The sequence below is a fragment of the Dama dama genome, chromosome 28 (assembly GCF_033118175.1).
Source record: "Dama dama isolate Ldn47 chromosome 28, ASM3311817v1, whole genome shotgun sequence".
Classification (NCBI taxonomy): Eukaryota; Metazoa; Chordata; class Mammalia; order Artiodactyla; family Cervidae; genus Dama; species Dama dama.
In genome coordinates, this window is record NC_083708.1 from 61,256,545 (window position 1) to 61,281,546 (window position 25,002).

The window sequence follows — 25,002 nt, forward strand, 5'->3', positions numbered from 1 at the left end:
TGAGGGGACGCACTCTTGTAAACTGCTGAGCGCAGTTCTGCCACCAGATGGACTTACGTGTCTGTTCAAGAAGGTATAACAGGCGGTCTGCTGTATCATCAGTGTTAACTGGGGAAGATTCTTAGATGCAAGGTCAGTTCAGATAAATTAATTAAAATCCCCAACATGATATAACTTGAACGTCTTTATTTTTCGGAAACCATTATTGGCATCAAAACAGATTCTGTACATAAAAGCCATAAAATTTAGGGTTTTTTTGGCCATGCCGTGTGGCATGTAGGATCTCAGGTCCCTGACCAGGGGGCCCCTGTGCCCACCACAGTGGGAGCACCAGGGAAGTCGCATTAGTCTTAAATACCCCTTATCTACTGTTCTTTCCTACCTAAAAATTGAATGTATTTTTCTTATTTTTAGAGGGGTAAGATGGGGTATAGGGAGGGCTGTCAGACGGCAGGGCGCTTATACATGGGCAGTGACACCAGTGATGAACTGTCAAGAGTTTTCCTTCAGTCATATTGTCTTGGGTTGTAAGCATTTGCTTGAGAGAAGAAATAACTACCAAAGACAAAGAGTGTATCCTCAATTTTATTGTTTAGAACCTACAATTTTAGGTCATTTCTTAAACCACTGAACAATATAGGCACACAGATTTAGAAAACTTACAAAAATGTTCTTTAAAAATTTGTGCTTCAATAGGATTTACCCTATTTTACTGGCCGAACATAAAAAATGTAGCCCAAATGCAGTCCAATTGACATTTTCCTCTTACAATCTTATTGGCATTCATTTATGGTCAATCTCTATATGCATAGAACCGAGGGCATTGCTTTATTGCAGCAAGCTTTAGGTTATAAAATTTAAAGTACCTTTGTATCAGGAGTACCTAATATTTGTAAACATTAAAAACAAACATTCTCACTCTTCAGTCCTTCAGCTGTTATCTGCTCACTCTTTTTTAAGGTGAGTCCTCCCATTTCTTGTTGAATCATGTATACAATGATGAGCAGGCTCACATGGTCCCCACTACCCCTTTAAGCAAGTATTTGTACATAAATCATGTATGGCATTCGTCTGGGTGTTTCCTGAGCACCCACTCAGAGGCAGGAGTCCTCATGTCTGTGCTTGAGAATGACTGAGAGTGACTGTTCAAATGTGGAGGCAGAGCTGACTTTACACTTAGGTGGACCACATGAAAAATCAACCTTGTCTCTCCTCTGGATTTTCCATAAGTGAGGGAGGGGTGAAGTGTGTGTGTGTGTGTGTGCGCGCCTAGAATAAGTACATCTTGCTAGGGAGACACAGGTGCAGGTTTAGAGTTACACCTTCTCTAAGAAGGTTCTCTTCTTGTGACGCCTTCCCATTAGGAAGAAGGAGGAAAGAAATGGAGAACTGATAGAATGTCATAAAATTATTAGTAGTTAATGCCATGTGTTAGGCACTCTGTTGCTGCTCCCTCTCAAATATCTATGTAACAAGAGTAAATGGGCTTTAGCTGTTTCTCTTCTCTAATGGAAGTTGTTCCTGGGCGTCCCAGTCTTTCCTTCCCCTTCTCCTACCCCCAGATGGCCTTTGGCAGGTCCTGGCCTTTCCCATTATCTGCTGCCCTCCGTGTCACGACTCCTCAGAGGTACATGGTGGTTAGGAAGAGAAGACCACCCTCTGTTTAGTCCATTAAACTCCCTGTAACACACGCTAGAGAGGCAAAAAAGAGAGGCCAGAAATAAAGCAGAGACTTGTCCTCCATGAATTTGGGGCTCCATTAAATATCATCCTGAACAGTAACGATTTAACTGAAAGTGTGGGACTGCGGCCAGAGGGCCTTGGTGCAGGTCTGGGATCTGTCACTGTTAGCTGCATGGCCGTAAGTCAGCTCTGAGCTTTAGTTTCCTCATCTTTCATACGGGAAGAAAACAACACCTTTCTTCCACGCACAAAAGTTACGGGCATCAAATAAGAAAATGTGCTTAGAATTCCCTTGTAAATGATAAAGTTATGTAAACATAAATTGTTTGGTGGATTAGAATGGATATAAAGGAGAAGAATGATGTGTATGGTTTAAAGGTGTTAATAAAGTTTTATTAAAATTTGCATATGTAAACTAAAGATGGCTGGCCTTCTCGTCAGAGGTCCCATTTTCATTTCTTTTCCTGTGTGTTCACTAAGTTGCTGATCCTGAGTGACGATGTCAGTGTCTCTACTTACATCCTTCTAAGCTCAGCTTCTAGGAGACTGCAAAGACGGTCTGCGCCATCATAAAACCAGTTCCTAAAAAACCGACTTGAATCTCACGTGAGAAAAAAAATATAGTTCCATTAATGGCAAGGAGAATTTTTGGCTATTGGTATAAAATAATGATCACTGCCAAAACTGAAAGAAACATTAAAGAAAAACTTCCACAGCAATGACTTCCTGCAGAAAACTGGATCCGACCTTCAACTGCTGGATAAACTACTCTCATTTTTGAGATGTATCCGGAAACCACGTTGATATCTTGGTCACCTAGAAAAATACATATATTATTTTAACTACAGAAAAAAATAATGATTCATTAATAGTAAGAAGGGGAAAGTCAGTGTATTTCTCTAAAATCCTTTGTGATTATAAGATACTCCTTTCCTAAGTGAGGCTAAAGTATCACAAAAGACAAGGACAGTGGTGATCATAAGTGCAAAGAATCTGATTGCTTTTCATGTTTCAGATGAGAAATGTGCCCATTGTCTAATATTGGATAATTCAGGGGAATAGAGTCTTCTCAACTCTGAGATGACTTAGTAAGAAGGCTAGGGCCTTCCCTGACAGTCTAGTGGTTAAGAATCTGCCTTCCACTGCAGGGGACATAGGTTTGATCCCTGGTCGGGGAACTAATATCCCACATGCCTCAAAGCAACTAGTAGCCCACACACCACAGCTGCTGAGCCTGCAGGCTCTGGAGCCCATGTGCTACAAGTAGAGAGTCCGCCTGCCACAACTGAAACCTGAAGCAGCCACGTAAATGTATAAATGTTTGAAAAGGAAAAGGCTGTTGTCATTATTGCCTCTGAACCACTCCGGAGTGAGTGCACCAAGGAACTGGGTTAAGATGATTAGTGAGAAATGAATGTGGCTTTTTTGCTTTTTTGGTTTTTGTTTTTTTTTTTTTTTTGGCTTGCCTGCTCAAGAATCATTTTCACATAATTGATGGTGAAGTAATGGAGGCTTCATTTCCAAAAGAGAAGACAACTGACAAATACTAATTGCCTGTAGCTACAACAAACCCACAGTGACCTGGACAGACTTTTATTTTAAAAGTACCACCTCAAATCATATATCTGAGAAGAGGTTAAAATTCAAAATATATAAAGAATGCACACAACTCAATAGCTTACCCCCAAAAAAATCTGATTAAAAGATGGGCAGAGGATCTGACAGACATTTTTCCAAAAGAAGAAATGAAGATGACCAAAAAGCACATGAAAAGATGCTCAATATCATGAATTATCAGATAAATGCAAATCAAAACCACAATGAGTTACCACCTCACACCTGTTAGAACAACTATGATCAAAACGATAGAAAACGTCAGTGAGGACGGGGAGAAAAGGGACTCCCGTGCATTGTGTGCAAAAATGTAAATTGGTGCAGTTTAAAATAGTAGGAGGCTCCTCAAGAAATTGAAAATAGAACTTCCAAATGACCCAACAGTTCCACTCCTGAGTATTTACCTAAGAAAATGAAAATACTAATTTGAAAATATATGTGCACTTCTGTGCTCATTACAGCATTATTTACAACAGCCAAGATAAGGAAGTGTGTTAGTCACTCAGTTGGGTCCAATTCTTTGCGATCCCATGGACTGTAGCCTGCCAGTCCCTTCTGTCCATGGAATTCCCCAGGCAAGAATGTTGGAGTGGGTTGCCATTTCCTCCTCCAGGGGATCTTCCCGACCCCAGGACGGAACCCAAATCTCTGGCATTGCAGGCAGATTCTTTACCATCTAAGCCTCCAGGGAAGCATAATGAAACAAATGTCCATTAGCGGATGAATGAATAAAGATGTGTGTATATATATGTACAATGGAATACTCTTCAGCTATTAAAAAAATGACCTTTTGCCATTTGCAGCTACATGGATGGCCCTTGAGGACATTATGCTAAGTGAAATAATTCAGACAAAGGCAAACACCATAAATTCAACAACAACAGCAAAGCAAGCAAGCTCAGTTACAGAGAGTAGACTGATGGTTCCTAGAGGTGGAGGGAATCGGGACTGGGTGAGGATGCAAATGGGTGAAGGGAGTCAAAAGTTAATACAGACTTCCAATTATAAAATAAATAAGTCCTGAGGCTGTAATGTATAGCATAGTGAATATAATTATTAATACTATTGCATATTTGAAAGTTGATACAAGAATAGATCTTAGAAGTCCTCATTACAAGAAATTTTTTTTGTAATTATGTAAGGTGACATTAAATGGACTTAACGTGGTGATCATTTTGCAATATATACAAATATGGAATCATGTTTTATATCTAATGTTATAGTAGGTGAAAGGTCGGGCATGTTGAGGCATGCCCCGGAAAAGTGCTGCAGGCAAGTTCCGGAGGCTGGCTAAACTTCCAGGGGCCGGCCCCCTGCAGCCTGGTCCAATCAGGTGCCGACACGGAGCCCTTGGACACCAACCGCCGCTGTAGCCCGCGCTTTCTTCCTAATATGGGAAGACCTGGCTTGGACGCCGGCCCTGGCTATAAAACCCCTCCCCACCCCTCATACCTCGCAGACTCCCTTCGTCTCCTCGCTCACCTGCCGCCGCCGGGAGTTCTGCCCGAGGGCGACCGCCCAATAAAGGCCTTCATCAACGGTCCTTAGAGGTGGCTTTTTCTTCCCGCGGCTTTTTCTAACATCTGTCATCTTACATTATGTAAGGTGACATTAAATGGACTTAACGTGGTGATCATTTTGCAATATATACAAATATGGAATCATGTTTTATATCTAATGTTATAGTAGGTATATTACTTATAATAATATATCTATAAGAATATAATTATAATATTAGGTATAAAACTAGTGATATATTTCAATTATACCTCAATAAAACAGTGTATTACCATAGTACTTAAAAAGAACCCTTCTCTACAGTGGTTCTCACCCCTGGGTGTACGTCAGAATCACTGCAAAGCCTTTTGCCTCAACCAAGTAAATCAGACTCTCTTAAAAGTCGGGACCAAGTTGGTATTTAATTTAAAATGCTCCACAACTGATTCTAATGTATGATGAGGGCTGAGGACATTTACGGCCAAAGCTTCCTCAACCTTCCATGCGAGATCTTTCTCTCCAGCACTCACTAGTCTGGGCTTGAGTGATACACAGCCATTAACTTTGTTTCATGCAGGATTCAAGAGGACACCTAAGCCTGCCTTTCCATCCCCTTCATGGAATGGTTGGAAGTAGCCGGCGCCTTTCCTCCCAGGAAGGGCTCTCTCCCTGGCCCTGGCTCTGCCCTCCACCCTCTTGGGATATGCAGCTACCATGGCAGGACCCTCACGGTAAGGCCGTAGAGACGGAAGCAGAGAAGCTGTGCATGTGTCTTGTGAACACACTAGGTTTTGCCCTGGAGGACAGGAAGGAGTTGTGTGCTGGCAGTGTACTCCATGCACAGGAAGTGGTTCTCAACTGAATTTCTGCAAATGAGGCTGGGGTATAATGACCCCCGCCTGGGGTCAAGTTGGTGGTTTCTATGATGTGCTTCACCGACACGTGCTGAGTGGAGCGGGGGCGGGGGGCATAGCCCATCCATGCCTACCTGACCTCGTCACACCAAAAGCTTCTTCAAGAAAGTCGAGGTGATTTGGGGACTTCCCTGGTGGTGCAGTAGATAAGGAACTGTCTGCCAGTGCAGGAAACATGGATTCAATCCCTGCTCTGGCAAGATTCCACATACAGTGGAGCATCTAAGCCCTTGTGCCACAACCACTGAGCCTGTGCTTTAGAGCCCGTGCTCTGCAACAAGAAAAGCCACCAAGTGAGAAGCGTGCGCGCCGCAACCAGGAGTAGCCCCCTGCTGGCTGCAACGAAAAAAGCCCGAGCAAAGCAACAAAGACCCAACGCACGCAAAATAAAAAAAAGTTGAGATGATTTAATATGGTTTCCTACGTCCAACCTAAAAGTGCAACACGTTTCTATTTCACAATATAATAGCTGCTTAGCTGCACTTTAAAAGTTTTAAAACACTTTTTATGTAAAAATACTTTTTCCCTGGGCGTGGCTGGATGGGTTGAGTGCTGGGGAGGGGCCGGACTCTACTGCCCTAGGCTGTTTCCTCACAAAGTGGGAGTGCGCTGACGGGTGTAAGGGCAGGTCCGGTTTCTGGCTCTGCCTTCCTGGTGTCATCGTGGGCTGCTCCCCTCTTGGGATCTGTTCTGTTCTTGGGTACCTTTGGGTTAGGGAGGGGAAGAGACACTTGTGCTTACCAGAGTCATGTTTTATCACTTCATCTTTTATCATCCGGAATCCGTCTCCACCTCCGACAAGGAAGCTCGGGAGGATCACCTTGTACACCTTATCCATTCTGAGAGGCTCATAACTGGGCACACGACACTGGGTGCAAAGAACCTCTAACTTGACCACCCTGTCCCCAGGGTTTCGGGAAATATCGTACACCACGTGAATTCCTAGAAAAGAAATGAGGCTGTGGTCTTCACTGAATCCAAAAGAAAATTTTTGTTTTCTAAGAAAGATTTTGGCCCAAATCTGGAGTTGGGGGCAGCGGCTTAGTTTTCATTTAGTTTGAGCGAGATTTCAGCAAGAGAGCTGAGAGCTGAAGTGACGCTGCAGCTACCGTATCTGGTTACGTTTATCCTTTCTGGTAGACCTGAGAACCCCTGGGAAGGAAACTGGCTTTCAGGGTGGGCAATCGGGAACTCTGCAGGGAGAAACCACACCCTTTTAAAATCATGAATTAATCGGTCCAGCAACTTGGTTCAGTAAGTTTGGGAAATGAGGAACAGATGAGAGGTACAGGATGTTTACCATTTTGCTGACCAATAAATAGTTAATAATTTGGCCTGGGTGACTTCTGCTAAACATACAACTACCCAGCACAGTGCCTCTCTCTGTTCCCTCTGCACTCTCCTGGAAAATGCAGAATATCTGGGCAACCCTACGGGCAGCGGGTGGAACCCCACCACCCTCTGCAGCCCCTCAGTCCCAGCAGTGGGGTGCTCCGGAACTTCCCAGAAGGGGGAAGACTTGAAAAGCAATCAGACCTCTCAGTGGGGTCTACCATCTATAGTACAAACAGTGAGGTCAGACTATGGCGTCAGAGTCAATTAAGATTATTCATGTTAATTTTAGGTTTAACTCATTGGACTGTGGAGTCAGTGGTTGACAAAAGCACTTTAGAAGTCCTTAACAATTTGGGAAGCATTTATTTTCCTTCCACTTTCATGGCAATCCATAAGATGAGCAGGCACATTTTCTCACTGTTCTCTGAGAGGCTGAATGAAGACTTGCCCCAGGTCCCAATGGAACTAGAACCTGGTTCCAATGTCGTGTCCTGGCTGCCCCTCGCAGAAATCGTCTTTATTAATAGTGATTGGACATTGCATTCCCTTGAACCTCTGCATGCTTCCAGACAATTACCAGGCAGTAGAACAGAAAAAGGTTTTATTTTGTTTTTACAAAGAATATTGAATGTTTAAGCAACTAAGGTTTTAATAGAAACTAGACCTCAAGACAGCTGACCTGCTTAGACCCAGAGTGCCAGCTCCTACAGAGAAGATCGTCTGATGTCCAAATCAGACTTGGCAAATATCGCTCATTTTCAGGGCCTTGGGGCTTTGACCCCAACCTATTCTCTGTGGTCTGGGAGTCCATAGCCACTGAAAGACTGTACATTGGTTTTGGGTGTGTGAAGCCCAAATAAGCCTGGCCGGGAAGTCCTGGTGAGGGGAGAGCCTCCCCTCGCCTTGGAAGGTGACTTACCTCCCACCTGCAGAAACTCGCCCGTGGCCTGGCCGTAGCGGTGCACGCTGTGCTCGAAGGCCGCCTTCAGGGTGGAGCCTTTTAGCTGGACCAGGTCAAAGGTGCCTCCAAAGGGCAGCACGGCAGCCAGATTCTCCCAGGTGATCGTGCCTGAGGGTAGTCACAGGGAGCCCAGAGGGAACACGGCTTGCGAACGAGCCCAGTGTCCTTCAGGACCCGCAGAGGTAAAGGAGACGGGGCCACGAGGAGGCTCTGAGGACAGCATAGCTGAGTCTGAGTTCCTGATGCTCGGGAAGACGGCGATTAGGAGGCCCCCGGCCGTGCCCTCCTCTGCTGAGACTGTTGACAGTTTATTAGGGAAGATGACTAGGGCTTCCCTGGTGGGTCAGTGGTAAAGAACCTGCCTGCCAATGCAGGAGACATGGGAGGCCCGGGTTCGATCCCTGGGTCGGGAAGATCCCCTGGATGAGGCCATGACAACCTACTCCAGTATTCTTGCCTGGAGGATCCCATGGACAGAGGAGCCTGGTGGGCTACAAGTCCATAGGGTCTCACAGAGTCGGACTCGACTGAAGCGACCTAGCATGCATGTACGCAGGGAAGATGACGGGAGTGCCTTGAATATCTGTCTGGTTGGCTGGTTTTACTCTGTGCTACAATTCAGGATATCTGTAAATGCACTAAAGGAAGGTGTCCAGCTGTTTTGTCCAGGGCTTGAGATTGGCAGTTTTGTCCTCCTCTTTCCAGATATCCAGGTGGAAGCTGTCACTATTTTGCATAAATCAGTCAATGATTCATGTGAGTCAGAAGTTTAAATTTTTTTTTTTTTAATTTTTGGTTGTACCGCACAGCATGTGGGATCGTAGTTGCCCGACCAGGGATTGAACCCATGCCCCCTGCGTTGTAAGTGCAGAGTCTTAACCACTGGACCACCAGGCAAGTCCCAAGTCAGAAGTTTAGGGAAAGCTTGGTTCCACGAAGGCTAACTGCTCCCTCTGTGCACACGCATCCGGGAATACAAGTGCGCGTGTGCCCTTTGGGTGGGGCACTGACGTGAGTGGCAGCTAGCCCAAGCTGAGGGGCCTGGCACCGTGGGCTGTGGCTGGAGCTAAGGCTGCCCATGGCCAGGTTTGGGGAGCTGGTCAGACAGCTGAGGCCAGGGCCCAGGAGCATACCATTGTTCCGCTCGTCAATGGGCGACCGGATGCCACCTCCATTTAAAATGCACATGGACACGTGGTTCCAGGACATCTCATCCGGGTGTCTCAGGTTGTTGTTAATCTGCAATAGCAGCAGGAATTTACACTCGTCATCCTGGGCCTTCTTTCTGAGGGTTTGTTCCCAGAAATGAAGCTGCTTTTCTTCTGCCCCTGTGTGCCCGGAGCTCTCTCAATTGTCAAAACTAGCTTTATGATCTGAGAAGCAACAATGAGATACTGTACCAGTCCCAGGTCAGACTCTGAGCAGCCAGCAGCTCTGAGACCCTCTCCTAAGACCCTGCATCCCCAGAGCAGGGGCCCTGAGCAAAGCATCCCCCACCACCCCAGCAAAGGCTGGGGGCCCCTGTGCAGAGTGGCTCATCGGTCTGCTCCCTCAGGGCAGGCCCCACACTTGCTCCTGAGGGCAGAGCCCAGAACCCTTTCAGCTCTAGACCTCAGGCCACCAAGAATCCTGGCATCCTGGTCTGGGTCCTCAGCCAGTTCCCAAGCTGGCAATTTTGGAGACACAGAGACAGCCCCTGAGATGGAGTTCCAGTCTTTTTTTTTTTTTAACATAATATGTGTTTAGTGACAAGAAATGAATACATTCTCATTTGAAAAAATAGGATGGTGGAGGAGGTGGGGGAGACACGGGGTCTCGGCCAAGAGGACAGCGCGGCGGCAGTGTTCCCGACACGGGGGAGGGCCTCCTCTTCGTGTGCGGTGAGCACTGTGTCTCCTTGCACACCTGCCCCACACAGTCACACTCTGACTTCTCCAAGCTGCTTGTCTCGCCTGGATCGCATGGCGCTTAGGAGCCAGCGCCGATCCTGCCTTGGGAAGTGTGAGTGTTGTCATTCACTTGGCAGGCTTTTTCTTTTTTTTTTTTAAATTATTTTTAACTGACGGATAATTGCATTACAATATTGTGTTGGTTTCTGCCATACAACAACATGAATCAGCCCTTGGCAGACTTTTATCGAGTGTGGCTTCATCCTAAGTACCAGGCACAGAGCTGCGCACAAAGGCCCTTGGGTTCCCCTGGGCGTGGTGAGCTTGACCCTGAGACCTCAGCTCGGCGTGGCCCCTTGGGGGCTGCCCTCAGACAGGTGGATGGAGGGGTGCTTTGGGTGTGAGATCTCACTCACCATGGGACTTACTATCCTCATGATAACTACACGTCATCGTTCGCTGCTTGTGAAGGCTGTTCCCACAAGGCCAAGTTCTCAGGGCCAAGAGGAGACAGACCAGGGAAACGTAGTCTGGCCTTGTTAGGCCCAAGCAGAAGTGTTTTATCTACTATGTCCACATCTTCAGAGAAGCAGAGTTTGTGGAGTCAGGTCATCTTACAAAAGGAAAGCCATATCCAAAATCAGACACTTAAGATGAGCACCTCGAAATAAAGGCTTCACTCTTGTCCAGCAATAAAGAGGTTAATAGTCTTGTTTAGGCCTCAGAGACTAAGCGGAGCAGGCCTCTGACGCTGCTTCTAACTTGCCTGGACACTGCCCTGCCTGCCGCTGTGTCAGCCATGCCTGCTGTGAGGGTTGGCTGAGAGCCACCATAGATAGACAGAGGGAGGATCTTTGAATTTGCTGAGTCATCTGGCCAACCAGGACCAATTGACTGGGACTTAACAACATTCCAAGATTCGCAGAACAGAGCAAACAGCATTGTAAAAAAGGTGATTGTTGTTCAGACACTCAGTCGTGTCTGACTCTTTGCAACCCCGTGGACTGCAGCTTGCCTGGCTTCCCCGTCCTTTGCTATCTCTTGGAGTTTGCTTAAACTCGTGTACATTGAGTCGATGATGTCATCCAACCATCTCATTGTCTGTAGCTCCCTTCTCCTCCTGCCTTCAATCTTTCCCAGCATCAGGGTCTTTTACAAGACCTATGTAACCTACATTAAAAAGATTAACATAATACCAGGGCTGCAGATTTGCTTGCAGACTGATGATGGTTTGCAGCCTGGGGATTGTAAGCAGGAACCCCAAACTGCAGTCTTTGAAGTCTCATCCACAAAGCAGAAATGCTGCCTTGGACCTTTTCCCAGTTGGAACTCCAGATGTGCTATGTCACGGGACTTCCCAGCACTGTTTGTTTGTTAGTCAAAGCCCAATTTGATGTATCCTCTGCTGTTCCTATTTCTCTTTTCTTTTAATGTTAGTATATTGCAAGTAAGCTAGATAATTCTCTAATAAATGTTTGTATTATTTATTTGTATATAACAAGTGGCTTATTTTGTTAGCAAACCTCTTGAACCTGAGATAAAAGTGAAAACTTTCTACAAAACAGGGGTGGTCCACTGGTATGGTTCAGGCACCTTCCCAAAGTACTCAGTGTGAATCCACACGAAGCTTTTATCTGGGCATTAATTTTTAAAAAGCATTTTTATTGGAGTACAGTTGCTTGTAATGTTCCGTTAGTTTCTGCTTACAGCAGAGTGGATCAGCCACATGTTACACGTATTTCCTCCCCCTTTTGGATTTCCTCCCCACGGAGGTCACCGCAGAGCACCGGCTCCCTGCGCTGTGCGGCAGGTCCTCCTGAGTTACCTATTTGGGCGTTAATCTTTAGAAGTCTTCAGTTCTGCAGCTGTCAGCTTGTCCTCACATCCTCCCTCCCTCCTCCCATCTCCTGCACCCTCCCTCCCTCCCTCCTCCCATCTCTCCTGCACCCTCCCTCCCTCCCTCCCTCCCTCCTCCCACCTCTCCTGCACCCTCCCTCCCTCCCTCCTCCCATCTCCTGCACCCTCCCTCCCTCCCTCCTCCCATCTCTCCTGCACCCTCCCTCCCTCCTTCCATTTCCTGCACCCTCCCTCCCTCCCTCCTCCCATCTCTCCTGCACCCTCCCTCCCTCCCTCCTCCCATCTCTCCTGCACCCTCCCTCCCTCCCTCCTCCCATCTCTCCTGCACCCTCCCTCCCTCCCTCCTCCCATCTCTCCTGCACCCTCCCTCCCTCCCTCCTCCCATCTCTCCTGCACCCTCCCTCCCTCCCTCCTCCCATCTCTCCTGCACCCTCCCTCCCTCCCTCCTCCCATCTCTCCTGCACCCTCCCTCCCTCCCTCCTCCTATCTCCTGCACCCTCCCTCCCTCCCTCCTCCCATCTCTCCTGCACCCTCCCTCCCTCCCTCCTCCCATCTCCTGCACCCTCCCTCCCTCCCTCCTCCCATCTCCTGCACCCTCCCTCCCTCCCTCCCTCCTCCCATCTCTCCTGCACCCTCCCTCCCTCCTTCCATTTCCTGCACCCTCCCTCCCTCCCTCCTCCCATCTCTCCTGCACCCTCCCTCCCTCCCTCCTCCCATCTCTCCTGCACCCTCCCTCCCTCCCTCCTCCCATCTCTCCTGCACCCTCCCTCCCTCCCTCCTCCCATCTCTCCTGCACCCTCCCTCCCTCCCTCCTCCCATCTCTCCTGCACCCTCCCGTGGCATGGGCCCTGCTCTCCCAGGAGCCACTCACCATAGCGTCACAAATGAGGTTGCCCAGGTTGCATTCTCGAAAGCGGCAGGACTGAGTGGTGCCATCCAGGTAGACAATTGTTTTCCCCAATTCCTGGGTCGAATAGTTATCTAATTTTACCCGCCATTTGCTAATATCTGCTCTTATATTTGGATCTAGAAGAAAACAAACAAATCAGCCTGCAGTTAAAGCAGATCTCACACTGGCTTAAATGTCATTCAGCTGACCTGGTGTGAGTCTACAGTTCTTCACCATATTTGTGTACATTTTGGTTTTTGACCAGGAAGTTTCCTTAGGAATGTCTGTTCTGTTTCCTGGAAATAAGGTCCTGCTTGGATCTTAAAATGCCAAGTGAACCAAAATCAACTCATCACGTCTGACTACCTGCTGGCCCACGGGGGACAGCATTCGTGGTGTATATGGGGGCAATGGTGATGCTCACACTTGGCAGGTAAAGGGGTCAGAGGTCCTGCTATGGGGCCCTGGCCCCTCCCTCTGACTGTTGGGAGCCCTGACTCTCCGGGGCCCCTGATCACCAGTCCTTCCCTATCTGATCCCAGGCCTCCCCCAGCTCTCCTCTGGGACTTGAGCTGAGTGGCTCTCCTCTGCCAGGGTAGAGCTGAATAAAGCACAACAAGCGGTGACAGTGTCTGGTGCTGAGAGAGCTTGGAGAAGCCCATGGGGACTTCTGAAATCTGGGTGTGTTTTAAATCTCCTTATCCAAGAAGACGGTAGGGTAAACTCAAGGAAGAAACTCACTTCTTCAGAAACATTGTCCTGAAACATTAACAAAACAAAAAAACACAATCCAGCCATCTAATCTTGGGATTGGTGGATCACTGCCCTGAATTTCACATACCTTCTGGGATGCTGCTGTTGAGAAGAATGGGATTGCCATGTGAAGTGACAACATTTCCTTTTTCATCAAATTCAACCTTCAAATAGCCTAGGTATTTGCCAAAAGCATAGGCCTGGACCACAGGAACCTTCCGTCCATCATCAGAAGTGACTATGAATGGGTACTGCCCTGCTGGCACCTCTTTGGAAGGTGGATTGCCTGCAATGAAAGACCCAGAGCTGATCAAGTCAGGCCTTGTTCACAGTTGGCTGTGGGCCCGCAGGCCACCATCCAGGTGACTGCAAATTCTGAACCAATGATTCCCCAGCTGCTGCTCTACACAGCTGGTCTTTCAGAGCCTGGCTTGGGCATCTGCCCCGGTTTCCGAATGCCCTTTTGGCACATGAATCCTCCCATTCTCAGCCCAGCAGACATTTGCTAAGCTCTTCCTAAATCCAGGGCACAATGCCCGGTGCTGGGGGCCCACAAAGATAGGATGCTGCTGAGCTCTCCTGCCTCTCTCCTGATCCGGCTCCACTCCTCAAGCAGGCGGAGCAGCCAAGTCACTCCACTTCCCTGAGCTTCAGTTTTCCCACCTGTCAGTTTTTTAATTGCTCAGTCTTGTCCGACTCTTTGCGACCCTATGGACTGTAGCCCACCAGGCTCCTTTGTCCATGGAATTCTCTAGGCAAGAATACTGGAGTGAGTAGCCTGCTCACTCCAGGTCAAACCTGCATCTCCTGTATCTCCTACATTGCAGGCATTCTTTATCCACTGTGCCATCAGGGAAGCCCTTCCCCACCTGTACAATGGGCAAAATAACAATTCCTGGGGCTGTTGCAAGGATGAAACATCCAATCTCCCTTGCGTAATGCCTGGGACACAGTAGAAACTCATTAAATGTGTATTTCTTTCCCTTATGAGAGGATGGCAACCTCTTGGAAACTTGAGACACATTCAGAGCTTAGACTCTTTAATGGAGATGACAAGAAATTAACACGGTAAATCAACTATACTTTAATTAAAAAAAAAATGACAAAGGGCCGTCCCTAGGTTTTGTTGCTGAGTTCTGTGTCCCCTTGGTGCCCTGTGGAATGGCCACACTCATGCCGGGAGCTGACCAGCGCACACACCACCCACCCCAGCCAGACCACAGACCCGCTAAGTTCTGAATTCTGTCTCCAAGGGGAGCCCTCAGAGAACCTGAGACCCGCCCCAGCACTGCCTCCTAGACACGGGCCCATGTGAGGGTGGGAGCCCGGGCAGTGGGACTCCGAGCCCTGGTCTCTGAGCACCTCACCTGGCATGTTTCAATTCTGCAGCCGCAACCTGTGGGCACCCTGCACTTCCCATCCCACCTCCACAGAGACCAGGACCTCATTTGGGCTGTCTTGAGTCAGATACCCTTGACCTACCACTGTTTCTGTCACCTGCCTCCACACACCCACCACCAGTGCTTCCTATTAGATGTTCACAGAGGGCCCGGGAAACCTCAGCTCGTGTTGGCTGCTCACTGGACCAGTTACGAGAGTCAGCCAGGAGCCAGTCCTGGACTAGATCTAGTTTAACCCCCAGGCACCCCACGAGGCAGCTCCTGTTATTGCCCCCGCTGTGTACGGGGTGTCCAGGCCTCGTGTCCAGGTCACGCAGCTGGTCTGTGAGGGAGGGCGGGCTGCAAACAGGACTGTGAGGCCCGGCGGCGTCTGTCCTCTCCACCGCCCAACACAGCCGATGCTGTGCTGTTTTCAGAAGCCTGTAAGAGTTGGTTTCCAAAGGCCACTGCCCAAAGCAAGTGCAAGGCTAGGGGCTGCGCCTTTGTGCTCCAAGCTGTGTCTGGGCTTCGCTCTTCACTGAAGACAAGCTGGGCTGAATGTTTTATGAAAAACCCAGGCCTGCTTTTGCTCTTGTCCTCAGTAATCACAGAGCAGACAAGCTGCAAATACCAACATTCCACAAGCAGAACTAGCTGCTGCCAGTGTTAATTTCCCATTTTCTTGCTTCCCCTGAAAAAAGAAAAAAGCCTTGGAACTTTATTTTTACAAAAGCACCTGACTTGAGATCCAGAGCAGGCCATGTCCCATCTCCATTTGCACAGATCATGACAGATGGTGGCTAGGACTGTTGTAGATGGTTGGAGGCATTGCAGAATAGCAAGGAAGGTTAATGCTCACACCATCCTCAATCGGTTCTGTGGTGGTCCTTTTTTGGACAAGCTTGGAGCCTGCTTTTTACTTCAGAGGAAGGGGGTGTAGCAGCCCTCCCCCACCCCCTCAGCTGGGGAGGGTTCCTCCTCTGAGCACGGAGAACCTTGGCAAAGTGCAGTTCCCATTATGTCCACGAGGTGGCGCAGAACACCCCCATCCAGGAGGGAAAGGCACTTGGTCTGTTTCAGAAAGGAATCGAGCAGATTCCTGGAAGCCCGAGAAGGGAAAGCCTGACTGTTTCAGCCTCTATTTTTCTGCCTTCCATAAATATATCTGAACTTAAACAGAATGTAAAAATTTGGAATCTTTACTATTCGGTCAGATGTCTTATCAGATCAGCTTGCTCTTTAGAAATAGGAGCCACCAACCCCCAGCTCCTGCAGGACAGGGACTTTCTCCAGTTCTTGAAAGGCCTTGATGTGCCTTGTTAGAACAAATGATGTGTCATCTTCATCTCATATGGATCTAATTAGGAACCAGGAGAACGCTTCCCACGTGGCTGAGGCAACAGCCAGTCTAGTTTGGCTCAGGTCAGCCTTCTCCACAACGCTGCTTCCCCTCCACTCATCAACCGCAGAAAACCGCTGGCAGAGAAATGCAGTCCAGGGAAACTGTTCACAGTTTCCACAGCTCTCTATTCAGCCAAAGATGCTCAGGCACCAAATATTCTCTCCACACACGGAGCCACACATGTCTTTAGATCCCAGCCTGTCCTCTTGGCGGGGGAGAAATGGTTTACCAGAACTCTATTTCAGCCATTTGGCAAACAAATAATCCTGGGAGCAAGCCCGAGGAGATGGGAGGTGTCACATTTTCCCCTGGTCACCGGGCATTTCCCAGCACAGCGAGGGAGCAGCCCCTCAGGACGACGTGGGGGTTCCCAGTGCTGGCCTTGACAAGTACCTGTCTGGTGGCCCAGAGGATGGATCATGTCACAGAGATGCCAGGGAGCAGGCCTTCAGCATAGTTTTCACTTGGCTGAATGAATTGCTTATTTTTAAAATCCTTATTGAACTTGTTACAATACTGCTTCTGTTTTATGTTTTGGTTTTTTTGGCCACGAGGCATGTGGACTCTTAGCTCCCTGACCACGAATTGAACCCACCACACTCCCTACATTACAAAGTGAAGTCATATCACTGGACCTCTGGGGAAGTCCTGGCTGAATGAACTGTAGAATGTTTGAGGCGGTCCATGTGATGATTTTAATGTATAATGGCACTGGTCTAAGAACTTCCAAAGTGAAAGTGAAAGTCGCTCAGTCATGTTCAACTCTTTGTGGCCCCATGGACTATACAGTCCATAGAAGTCTCCAGGCCAAAATACTGGAGTAGATAGTCTTTCCCTTCTCTAGGGAATCTTCCCAACCCAGGAATTGAACTGGGCTCTCCTGCATTGCTGGTGGATTCTTTACCAACTGAGCTGCCAGGGAAGCCCCAAGAACTTTCAGTATTCCTATAAGAGGACTGGATTAAGGTACTTGGTAATTTGCGTATTTCACAGCAGTGCTTCTAAGGGACTTGAGTCTCTTTTAAATGACTGGGAAGTGCTTGCTTTCATCTGTTTACTCCTCAACATCTCAGAAGAGTCACACTTTGGTCACCATTATCTTGTCCCTGGGTCCCTGTGCAGCCTCCTAACTGGTGTCTATATATCTATCTCTTCTTTTTCTCTTTCTGCTTCAGTTTCCCCAAAACAGCCTGAGTGATCTTTCTAAACACAAATATGATTGTGCATTCCCTGATTTAATGTATTTCCTATGGCCTTAGTTGTTGTTCAGTCACTAAGTCATGTCCGACTCTCTGCCACCCCATGGACTACAGCACGCCAGGCTTCCCTGTCCTTCACTATCTCCTGGAGTTTGCTCAGACTCATGCCTACTGAGTGGACGATGCCATCTATCACTGGCCTTAGGGAGAACAGCAAAACTGAGCAGGGACCTGCAGCGCCCTCCCAGGTACAAAAGTCCCTCCCTGTTCCCTATTTCTTTTTTGTGGAAAAAGACGTTAGTCTCCTAGACCTTCCCTGGGCTCCAAAGACTCAAGCAGTTACCAATTAGGGAAGTAGGGGGCTGAAGAAACAAAGGGAAAATAAGCAAGCAAAGGAACGAGAGCTTAAAAATAATAATCCAGTGTGTGTGGGGGGAATGGAATCCTCGTTTCCCCACAAGGGACGTACGTAACAATCTGACATATAGCTTTGAGTTGTTCCCTCCACCCTCATCCCGGTGGAGGATGGTGACTCTATGCTGACCACAGGCATGCAGATTCCAGACCGATTAGAACCAGAAGACTGATGATTAAGATTCCTGAAATATCACACTGTTACCTCACTACCACCAATCAGAAGAAGGTCCACCAGCTGTAACTCTTACCCCCAAAACTGCCTTTAAAAATTGTCCCCCGAAAGCCATTGGAGAGTTTGGGTCTTTTGAACACAAGTTACCCATCCTCCTTGCTTGGCACTTGGCAAATGCATGCTGTATTTTCTCTCACTACAACCTGATGTTAGTAGATAGGCTTTTCTGCATGGTGGGGCAAGCAGACCCAAAATTCGGTTTGTAGCAACATTATCATTTTTGTCATGAACATCGTAACCTACCAGACCTACGTGATGTGGCCCTGCTTTGAGGCAGGAGGTAGACGCCCACCCCCCATCATCCCCAGGGCAGATACTCCAAGATGAAAATAGCAGGACAATCAGAAGAAGAGGCTAAGCCCTGCCCAAATAGAAGAAAAAAGACCACATTATTTCTCATTCCAGAAGTGAGAAGACCTCCCTGACTACATATGTGTAGGAAGACTCCTTGGAGGTGAAAAGGGGAGTGATGCTAAGTGATACTAACACCCAAAGGCATCTTTGGTAGAATCCACCTTGGCTAAGAGATGCATGTACACGTATGGGGGGATCCTGAGATACACCAAATATGAACTCTGAACCAGGCAAATCAACGGAAACCCAGAAGAAATGCCCCATATAAGTAATTCAAGTTACCACAAGGGAGTGACTCTCTTTGAATCTATCCAATGTCTATCCATACGTACAGTACACTTTTTTCCTTTTCATAAGTGCTTTATTTTTTTCACTACTTTCCTTCTTTGTGGGAATTTTCTGCAAAGCTGAAGGGCCAGGTTCTTGTCACTGACCACTCGTCTAGTGGCTAGGATTTGGTGTTCTCATAGCTGCAACCTGACTGGATCTCTGGCCAGGAACCAAAGCCCCACTTCAAGCTGCTGCAGGCTGAGGCCACCAGAGATCAGCTCCATGCGGACCTTCTACCCTGCAACCTCAGCTTCTCCCATTCTCACACCACACCCACCTCCACAGTCACAAACATAGAGCAAGACTCAGAACCAGAGGCCCACGGGTGAATTATTTCCCTTTTTTTGCTGGAGTTTATTCATCTGTAAAATGGAGAATGTAACAATACCTGATTTGGAGGGTTCCTGGGAGGATTTAAGAAGTTAATGAAGCATATGAAGCCTGACTCAGGCAAATGCTCAATAAAGGTTAGTGATAATTAGTTACCAAGTTACCTCCTGGACATTTTTCTGATCTTAGCCTAAATGTCAGTTCCTCAGGACACTCTGACGATTCCCCAGACGTGGTCAGGTCCTCCTACACCTGCACGCCCAGCATCATGGACTTCTTTCCTCACAGCATGCTTTGTAATTATATATGATTAATTTCTTTGCATACTTAAAAAAAAAAATCTGATCAGCATCAGTATCCCTTTTAAGATAGTAAGTTCCATAAGGGCACAGGGGTTGACCCAGCACAGAGCACAGAGCAGGTTGAATGATTATGATTAAGTAGTTTAGCTAGCTCTTTTTCAGATCAGACAAGATATGTATGCCCTTCCTGTGGAGGAATCCATATGTCAAGGGGAGTCAAGCTCCAGCTCCCAACTCCCCTCTAATTTCTTCAACAAGCTGGGTGGGGTTTGTAAAGCAGAATGAGCTGCTTGTTGAGAGAACACGTTTGGGTGCAGCTCCCTTTCAATCTGGTGACCTTGGGAGAGACTCTTAGTTCCTGGGACTTAAATGTATTTCCTGTATTTGTAAAATAAGAGATTTGATCAGTGGTTGAAACCAACAGGGTTTAATTTTTTTTAAGCTGTGAGTATCTTCTGCACGCTGGAGATCTCCTAGGATCGCAAGCCATGAAGTGGGTGGGCCAAGAAGTACACTCTGACCGGGCAGTCAGGCCAGCCGCTGTCAAAAAGCACTCTGCAACCAGAGAGGTGAGTCACCCGTTCCTCAGTCACCTCTGCACCCAACCCCGACACGCCGGCTGTCACTTCTCCTCCGGAGACTCGAGGGGCCACCAACAGTCTCCATATCTGGGCCGTGTCCATCTGTGTGGTACATGCTTTGATTCACTGCCCACATTCTCACTCTGAGATATTCAGGGACCACCTGGAGGCCTAAAGAGATGATGCATCTCTGAATGGTACTGAGTGGGCACAAACCCCCTGAAGTCCGAGCCAGACCGTGTGCCTGCACCCGGTCCCGACCGGCCGGGGCACTTACAGGAGCTCGGCAGGGCGGGAACGGGCTCATACGCTCGCTCACTCACTCAGTAGACATCTCCAGGCTCCAACAAGCCCTGGTGAGCTGCGCTACACTGCGGGGCCAGGCTCGAGGGCTTGGCTTCGCCTGAGAGGCAAAGGCCGCTCAGTGGGGCACAGCGGGGACGGAGTGAGACCCTCCTGTCTGCCACCCTCTTCTCTCCACAGAAGATTAAGTCATGGCCGAGTAGCCATCCAGATACCAGCATTCTTTTTGTAAAAAATTTTATTGGATTATAGTTGCTTCCCTGATAGCTCAGTTGGTAAAGGATCCGCCTGCAATGCAGGAGACCCCAGTCTGATCCCTGGGTTGGGAAGATCCCTGGAGAAGGGAAAGGCCACCCACCCCAGTATTCTGGCCTGGAGAAGTCCATGGATGGCACGGTTCACGGGGCTGCAGAGAGCCGGAGACAACTGAGCGACTCTCACTTCGTAGCTGCTTTGCAGCGCTGCATTAGTACCTGCCGTGCAGCAAAGTGAACCGGCCACACGTCCACATGCATCCCCCCTTTTCTGGATTTCCTTTTCATTTAAATCACCACAGAGCGCTGAGGAGCACTCCCTGTGACAAGCAGGCTCTCACTAGTTATCTGTTTTATCCATAACAGAGTGTGAATGTCAATCCCAATCTCCCAGTTTATCCCAGCCCCCTCTCCCCTCCTTGGGGTCCATGTGTTTGTTCTTAATGTCTATGTTTCTATTTCTGCTTTGCAAATAGGTTTATCTGTGCTATTCAGATACCAGAATTTTTTTTTTTTTTATACTATAGAACAGTGTTGTATATGAAAATTAAAAACAAAATCCTAACAACACAGCTGTCCTCTGGTTCTATCACTGTGGCCTGTTAAAACACAGAGTCCAGACCCAGCAATCCCACCACTGGGCATATGCCCTGAGAAAACCACAATTCTAAAAGACACACGTACCCCAATGTTCATTGCAACACTATGTACGACAGCCAGGACGTGGAAGCAACCAAGATGTCCATTGACAGACGAAAAGACAGAGAAGCTGTGGCACATTATACAATGGAGTATCACTCAGCTATAAAAACGAATGAATTGGAGTCAGTTGTAGTGAGGTGGAGGAACCTAGCATCTCTTATACAGAGTAAAGTAAGTGAAAAAAACAAGCACCATATATTAACACATATATATGGAATCTAGAAGATTCCATAGAAGTACACAGAAGAACTATACAAAAAAGCTCTTCATGACCCAGATAACCACGATGGTGTGATCACTCACCTAGAGCCAGACATCCTGAATGCGAAGTCAAGTGGGCCTTAGGAAGCATCACTATGAACAAAGCTAGTGAAGGTGAGGGAATTCCAGTTGAACTATTTCAAATCCTGAAAGATGATGCTGTGAAAGTGCTGCACTCAGTATGATGGCAAATTTGGAAAACTCAGCAGTGGCCACAGCACTGGAAATGGTCAGTTTCCATTCCAATCCCAAAGAAAAGCAATGCCAAAGAACGCTCAAAGTACCACACAATTGTACTCATCGCACTTCCCTGGTGGCTCAGATGGTAAAGCGTCTGCCTACCATGCTAGGGGCCTGGGTTCGACTCCTGGGTCAGGAAGATCTCCTGGAGAAGGAAATGGCAACCCACTCCAGTACTCTTGCCTGGAAAAATCCCATGGACAGAGGAGCCTGGTGGGCTACAGTGCATGGGGTCGCAAACAGTTGGACACAACTGAGCGACTTCACTTCACTTCACATGCTAGCAACGTAATGCTCAAAATTCTCCAAGCTCAATGTTCAAAACTCAACATTCAGAAAACTAAGATCATGGCATTCGGTCCCATCACTTCATGGCAAATAGATGGGCAAACAATGGAAATAGTGACAGACTATTTTTTTGGGTTTCAAAATCACTGCAGATGGTGACTGCAGCCATGAAATTAAAAGACACTTGCTCCTTGGAAGAAAAGCTATGACCAACCTAGACAGAATATTAAAAAGCACAGACATTACTTTGCCAAAAAATGTCCATCTAGTCAAAGCTACGTTTTTTCCGGTAGTCATGTATGGATGTGAGCGTTGGACCATACTGAAAACTGAGCACCGAAGAATTGATGCTTTTGAACTGTGGTGTTGGAGAAGACTCTTGAGAGTCCCTTGGACTGCAAGGAGATCCAACCAGTCCATCCTAAAGGAGATCAGTCCTGGGTGTTCATTGGAAGGACTGATGGTGAAGCTGAAACTCCAATACTCTGACCACCTGATGTGAAGAACTGACTCATTGGAAAAGACCCTGATGCTGGGAAAGTTTGAGGGCAGGAGGAGAAGGGGATGACAGAGGATGAGATGGCTGGATGGCATCACTGACTCAATGGACATGAGTTTGAGGAGGGTCCAGGAGTTTGTGATGGACAGGGAAGCCTGGAGTGCTGCAGTCCATGGGGTTGCAAAGAGTCAGACACAACTGAGCAACTGAACTGGGAACTGGGATGGAATCTAGCTTATTTCAGAACCCAGAGGACTTCTAGTGAGGAAGCCAAAGTTCTGCTTTCATGGCATGACAGAGCATTTGGAAATGTCCTTACACATGAGCCGTCAAAACCAACAATCCTACGAGATTCTAGGCCTGAGAGAAATTTATAAACTGAGGACAAGAGATCTGAGAGAAGCATAGCCCAGCTGCTTGGGACAAAGCATCACACTCCCAGTTTCTTATCTTTTCAAGGAAGAAGATACATTTGGTCATTTGTGTATTTAGGTCAGGTTCTCAAATTGAGTCTATACAGCGCCTTTTAAAAAAACTTTAACAGCTATATTTATAAGAGTTCAAGTTGTAAAATAACCAGATCAGTCCCAAGATGGAGTCACTCATGCTAAGCTTCCCGTCGTAAGCCAGAACCACCTGTCTTCTGTGAGGCTCTCCCAGAACAGGAAGACCCAGACCCCCCAGTCTGTGCCCGCAGGCCCCACACACAGGCTCCAAGACCTCCCTCTGTTCCACAGAAGGGAAGCTAATGTCAGCAAGTCCCAGGGTCAAAATCACTGCAGATGGTGACTGCAGCCATGAAATCAGAGGACGTTTGCTTCTTGACAGGAAAGCTATGACAAACCTAGACAATGTGTTGAAAAGCAGAGACATTACTTTGCTGACAAAGGTCTGTATAGTCAAGGCTGTGTTCTTCCCAGTGCTCACGTACAGTTGTGAGAGCTGGACCTTAAAGAAGGTGGAGCGCCGAAGAATTGATGTCTTAGGACTGTGGTGTTGGCGAAGACTCCTGACAGTCCCTTGGCCAGCAAGGAGCTCAAACCAGTCAATCTTAAGGGAAATCAACCCTGAATACTCACTGGAAGGACTGATGCTGAAGCTGAAACTTCAGTATTTTGGTCATCTGATGCGAAACAGCTGACCCATTGGAAAAGTCCCTGATGCTGGGAAAAATTGAGGGCAGATGGAGAAGAGGGCATCAGAGGATGGCTGGATGGCATCACTGATGCAATGGACATAAACTTGGACAAACTTTGGGGAGACGGTAAGGGACAGGGAGGCATGCTGTGCTGCAGTCTGTGGGGTCGCAAAGAGTCAGACATGACTGGGCGAATGAACAACAACCTCCTTGTTACTGATCCCTTTGGTCTTTAGGACTCTGGCCTTCTACAGTCCTTCCATGCCCCTTTTCTCTCTGCCAGATGGGATGCTGCTCCATCCATGAATTGCTGAATAAAAGCCTACTGAACAGTACATTGTAGAAAATCTTCTTTTAACAAACTTTAGGATTAATGGTTCAGTTTACAAAGCTTGAAAGAAAGTGAAAGTGAAGTCACTCAGTTGTGTCCGACTCTTTGCGACCCCATGGACTGTAGCCTACCAGGCTTCTCCGTCCATGGGATTTTCCAGGCAAGAATACTGGACTGGGTTGCCATTTCCTTCTCCAGGAGATCTTCTCCACCCAGGGATTGAACCCGGGTCTCCCGCATTGTAGGCAGATGCTTCACCGTCTGAGCCACCAGGGAAGTCTGTTGGCTTGGGAAATGGGTGGCAGAATCCATTCTAGGGAGAAACCATTTTCTGCCTAGTGAATGCCTGTGAGAGGATGAGGGTCCAACAGGCTCCCCTAATGATGACTTGGGTCCCTGTTCCTCTCCTGCTCCCCATGGGGAGAAGAGGCAACCCTGCCTGGAAGGAGGGTCCCTGGGGTGGGGAAGGGGTGTATGCAGAGAGCTTATTTTTTGCATAAAAATAGTGGGAGACATGTGAGTTTCAGGAGGTAGCCTTGGATAAAGGGTGTGGGGACAGGAGGAACAACAGCACAACACAGAATGGGAGGTAGGTGAGGATGGGGCGGAGGGCGGGCTGGGGAAGAAAGTCAGCCAGCGAGGCACGCCCGGAGGTGCTGGAGGCTCGGAGGCGTTATTCCAGGTGGGTTCCCTGCAGTGCCTGGCAGACTTGAAAGGAAGCTGCCTTGCGTGGGATTCGCAAGGATCAAGAAGAAAGGTCACTTTTCCATATTTGGGTCTGTGCTTCAGGCATAAGAAGACTGGTTTGAAAGAGGCAAGAATGGAGGAGAGACAAGAAAGAATTAGGACCAAGGGGATCAGGAAAAATACAGGCTCCCCAAGGAATGATGAGATTTTGTGGGAAGGGGGTAAGAAGAGCTCCAGTGTTCCCTAAGTTTTGTAGGATAGAGAGTCTTTCCATTCATTAAAGGGAGGAGTGACCTTATAAATTTGTTTGGAGTTACAAGTGTCAAGGGGCTTCCCAGGTGGTGTTAGTGGTAAAGAACCTGCCTGTCAATGCAGGAGACG

The 25,002-nt window shown here is 47.9% G+C and overlaps 1 protein-coding gene across 2 annotated transcripts in view; it reads right to left on the reverse strand.

Moving 5' to 3' along the window:
* Window positions 1-567: 567 nt before the first annotated feature.
* The window catches only part of NT5E (5'-nucleotidase ecto), a 63,187-nt gene continuing 38,752 nt past the window's right edge, over window positions 568-25,002 (reverse strand). For both annotated transcript variants that reach the window (XM_061131865.1, XM_061131866.1), the window contains exons 4-9: window positions 13,481-13,678; window positions 12,622-12,776; window positions 9,138-9,243; window positions 7,963-8,112; window positions 6,450-6,650; window positions 568-2,499 (exon numbers count right to left, since the gene is read on the reverse strand). In XM_061131865.1, coding sequence (XP_060987848.1) covers window positions 2,336-2,499; window positions 6,450-6,650; window positions 7,963-8,112; window positions 9,138-9,243; window positions 12,622-12,776; window positions 13,481-13,678 — 974 coding nt within the window. In that variant the 3' untranslated portion in view covers window positions 568-2,335. The remainder of the gene's footprint in view (window positions 2,500-6,449; window positions 6,651-7,962; window positions 8,113-9,137; window positions 9,244-12,621; window positions 12,777-13,480; window positions 13,679-25,002) is intronic.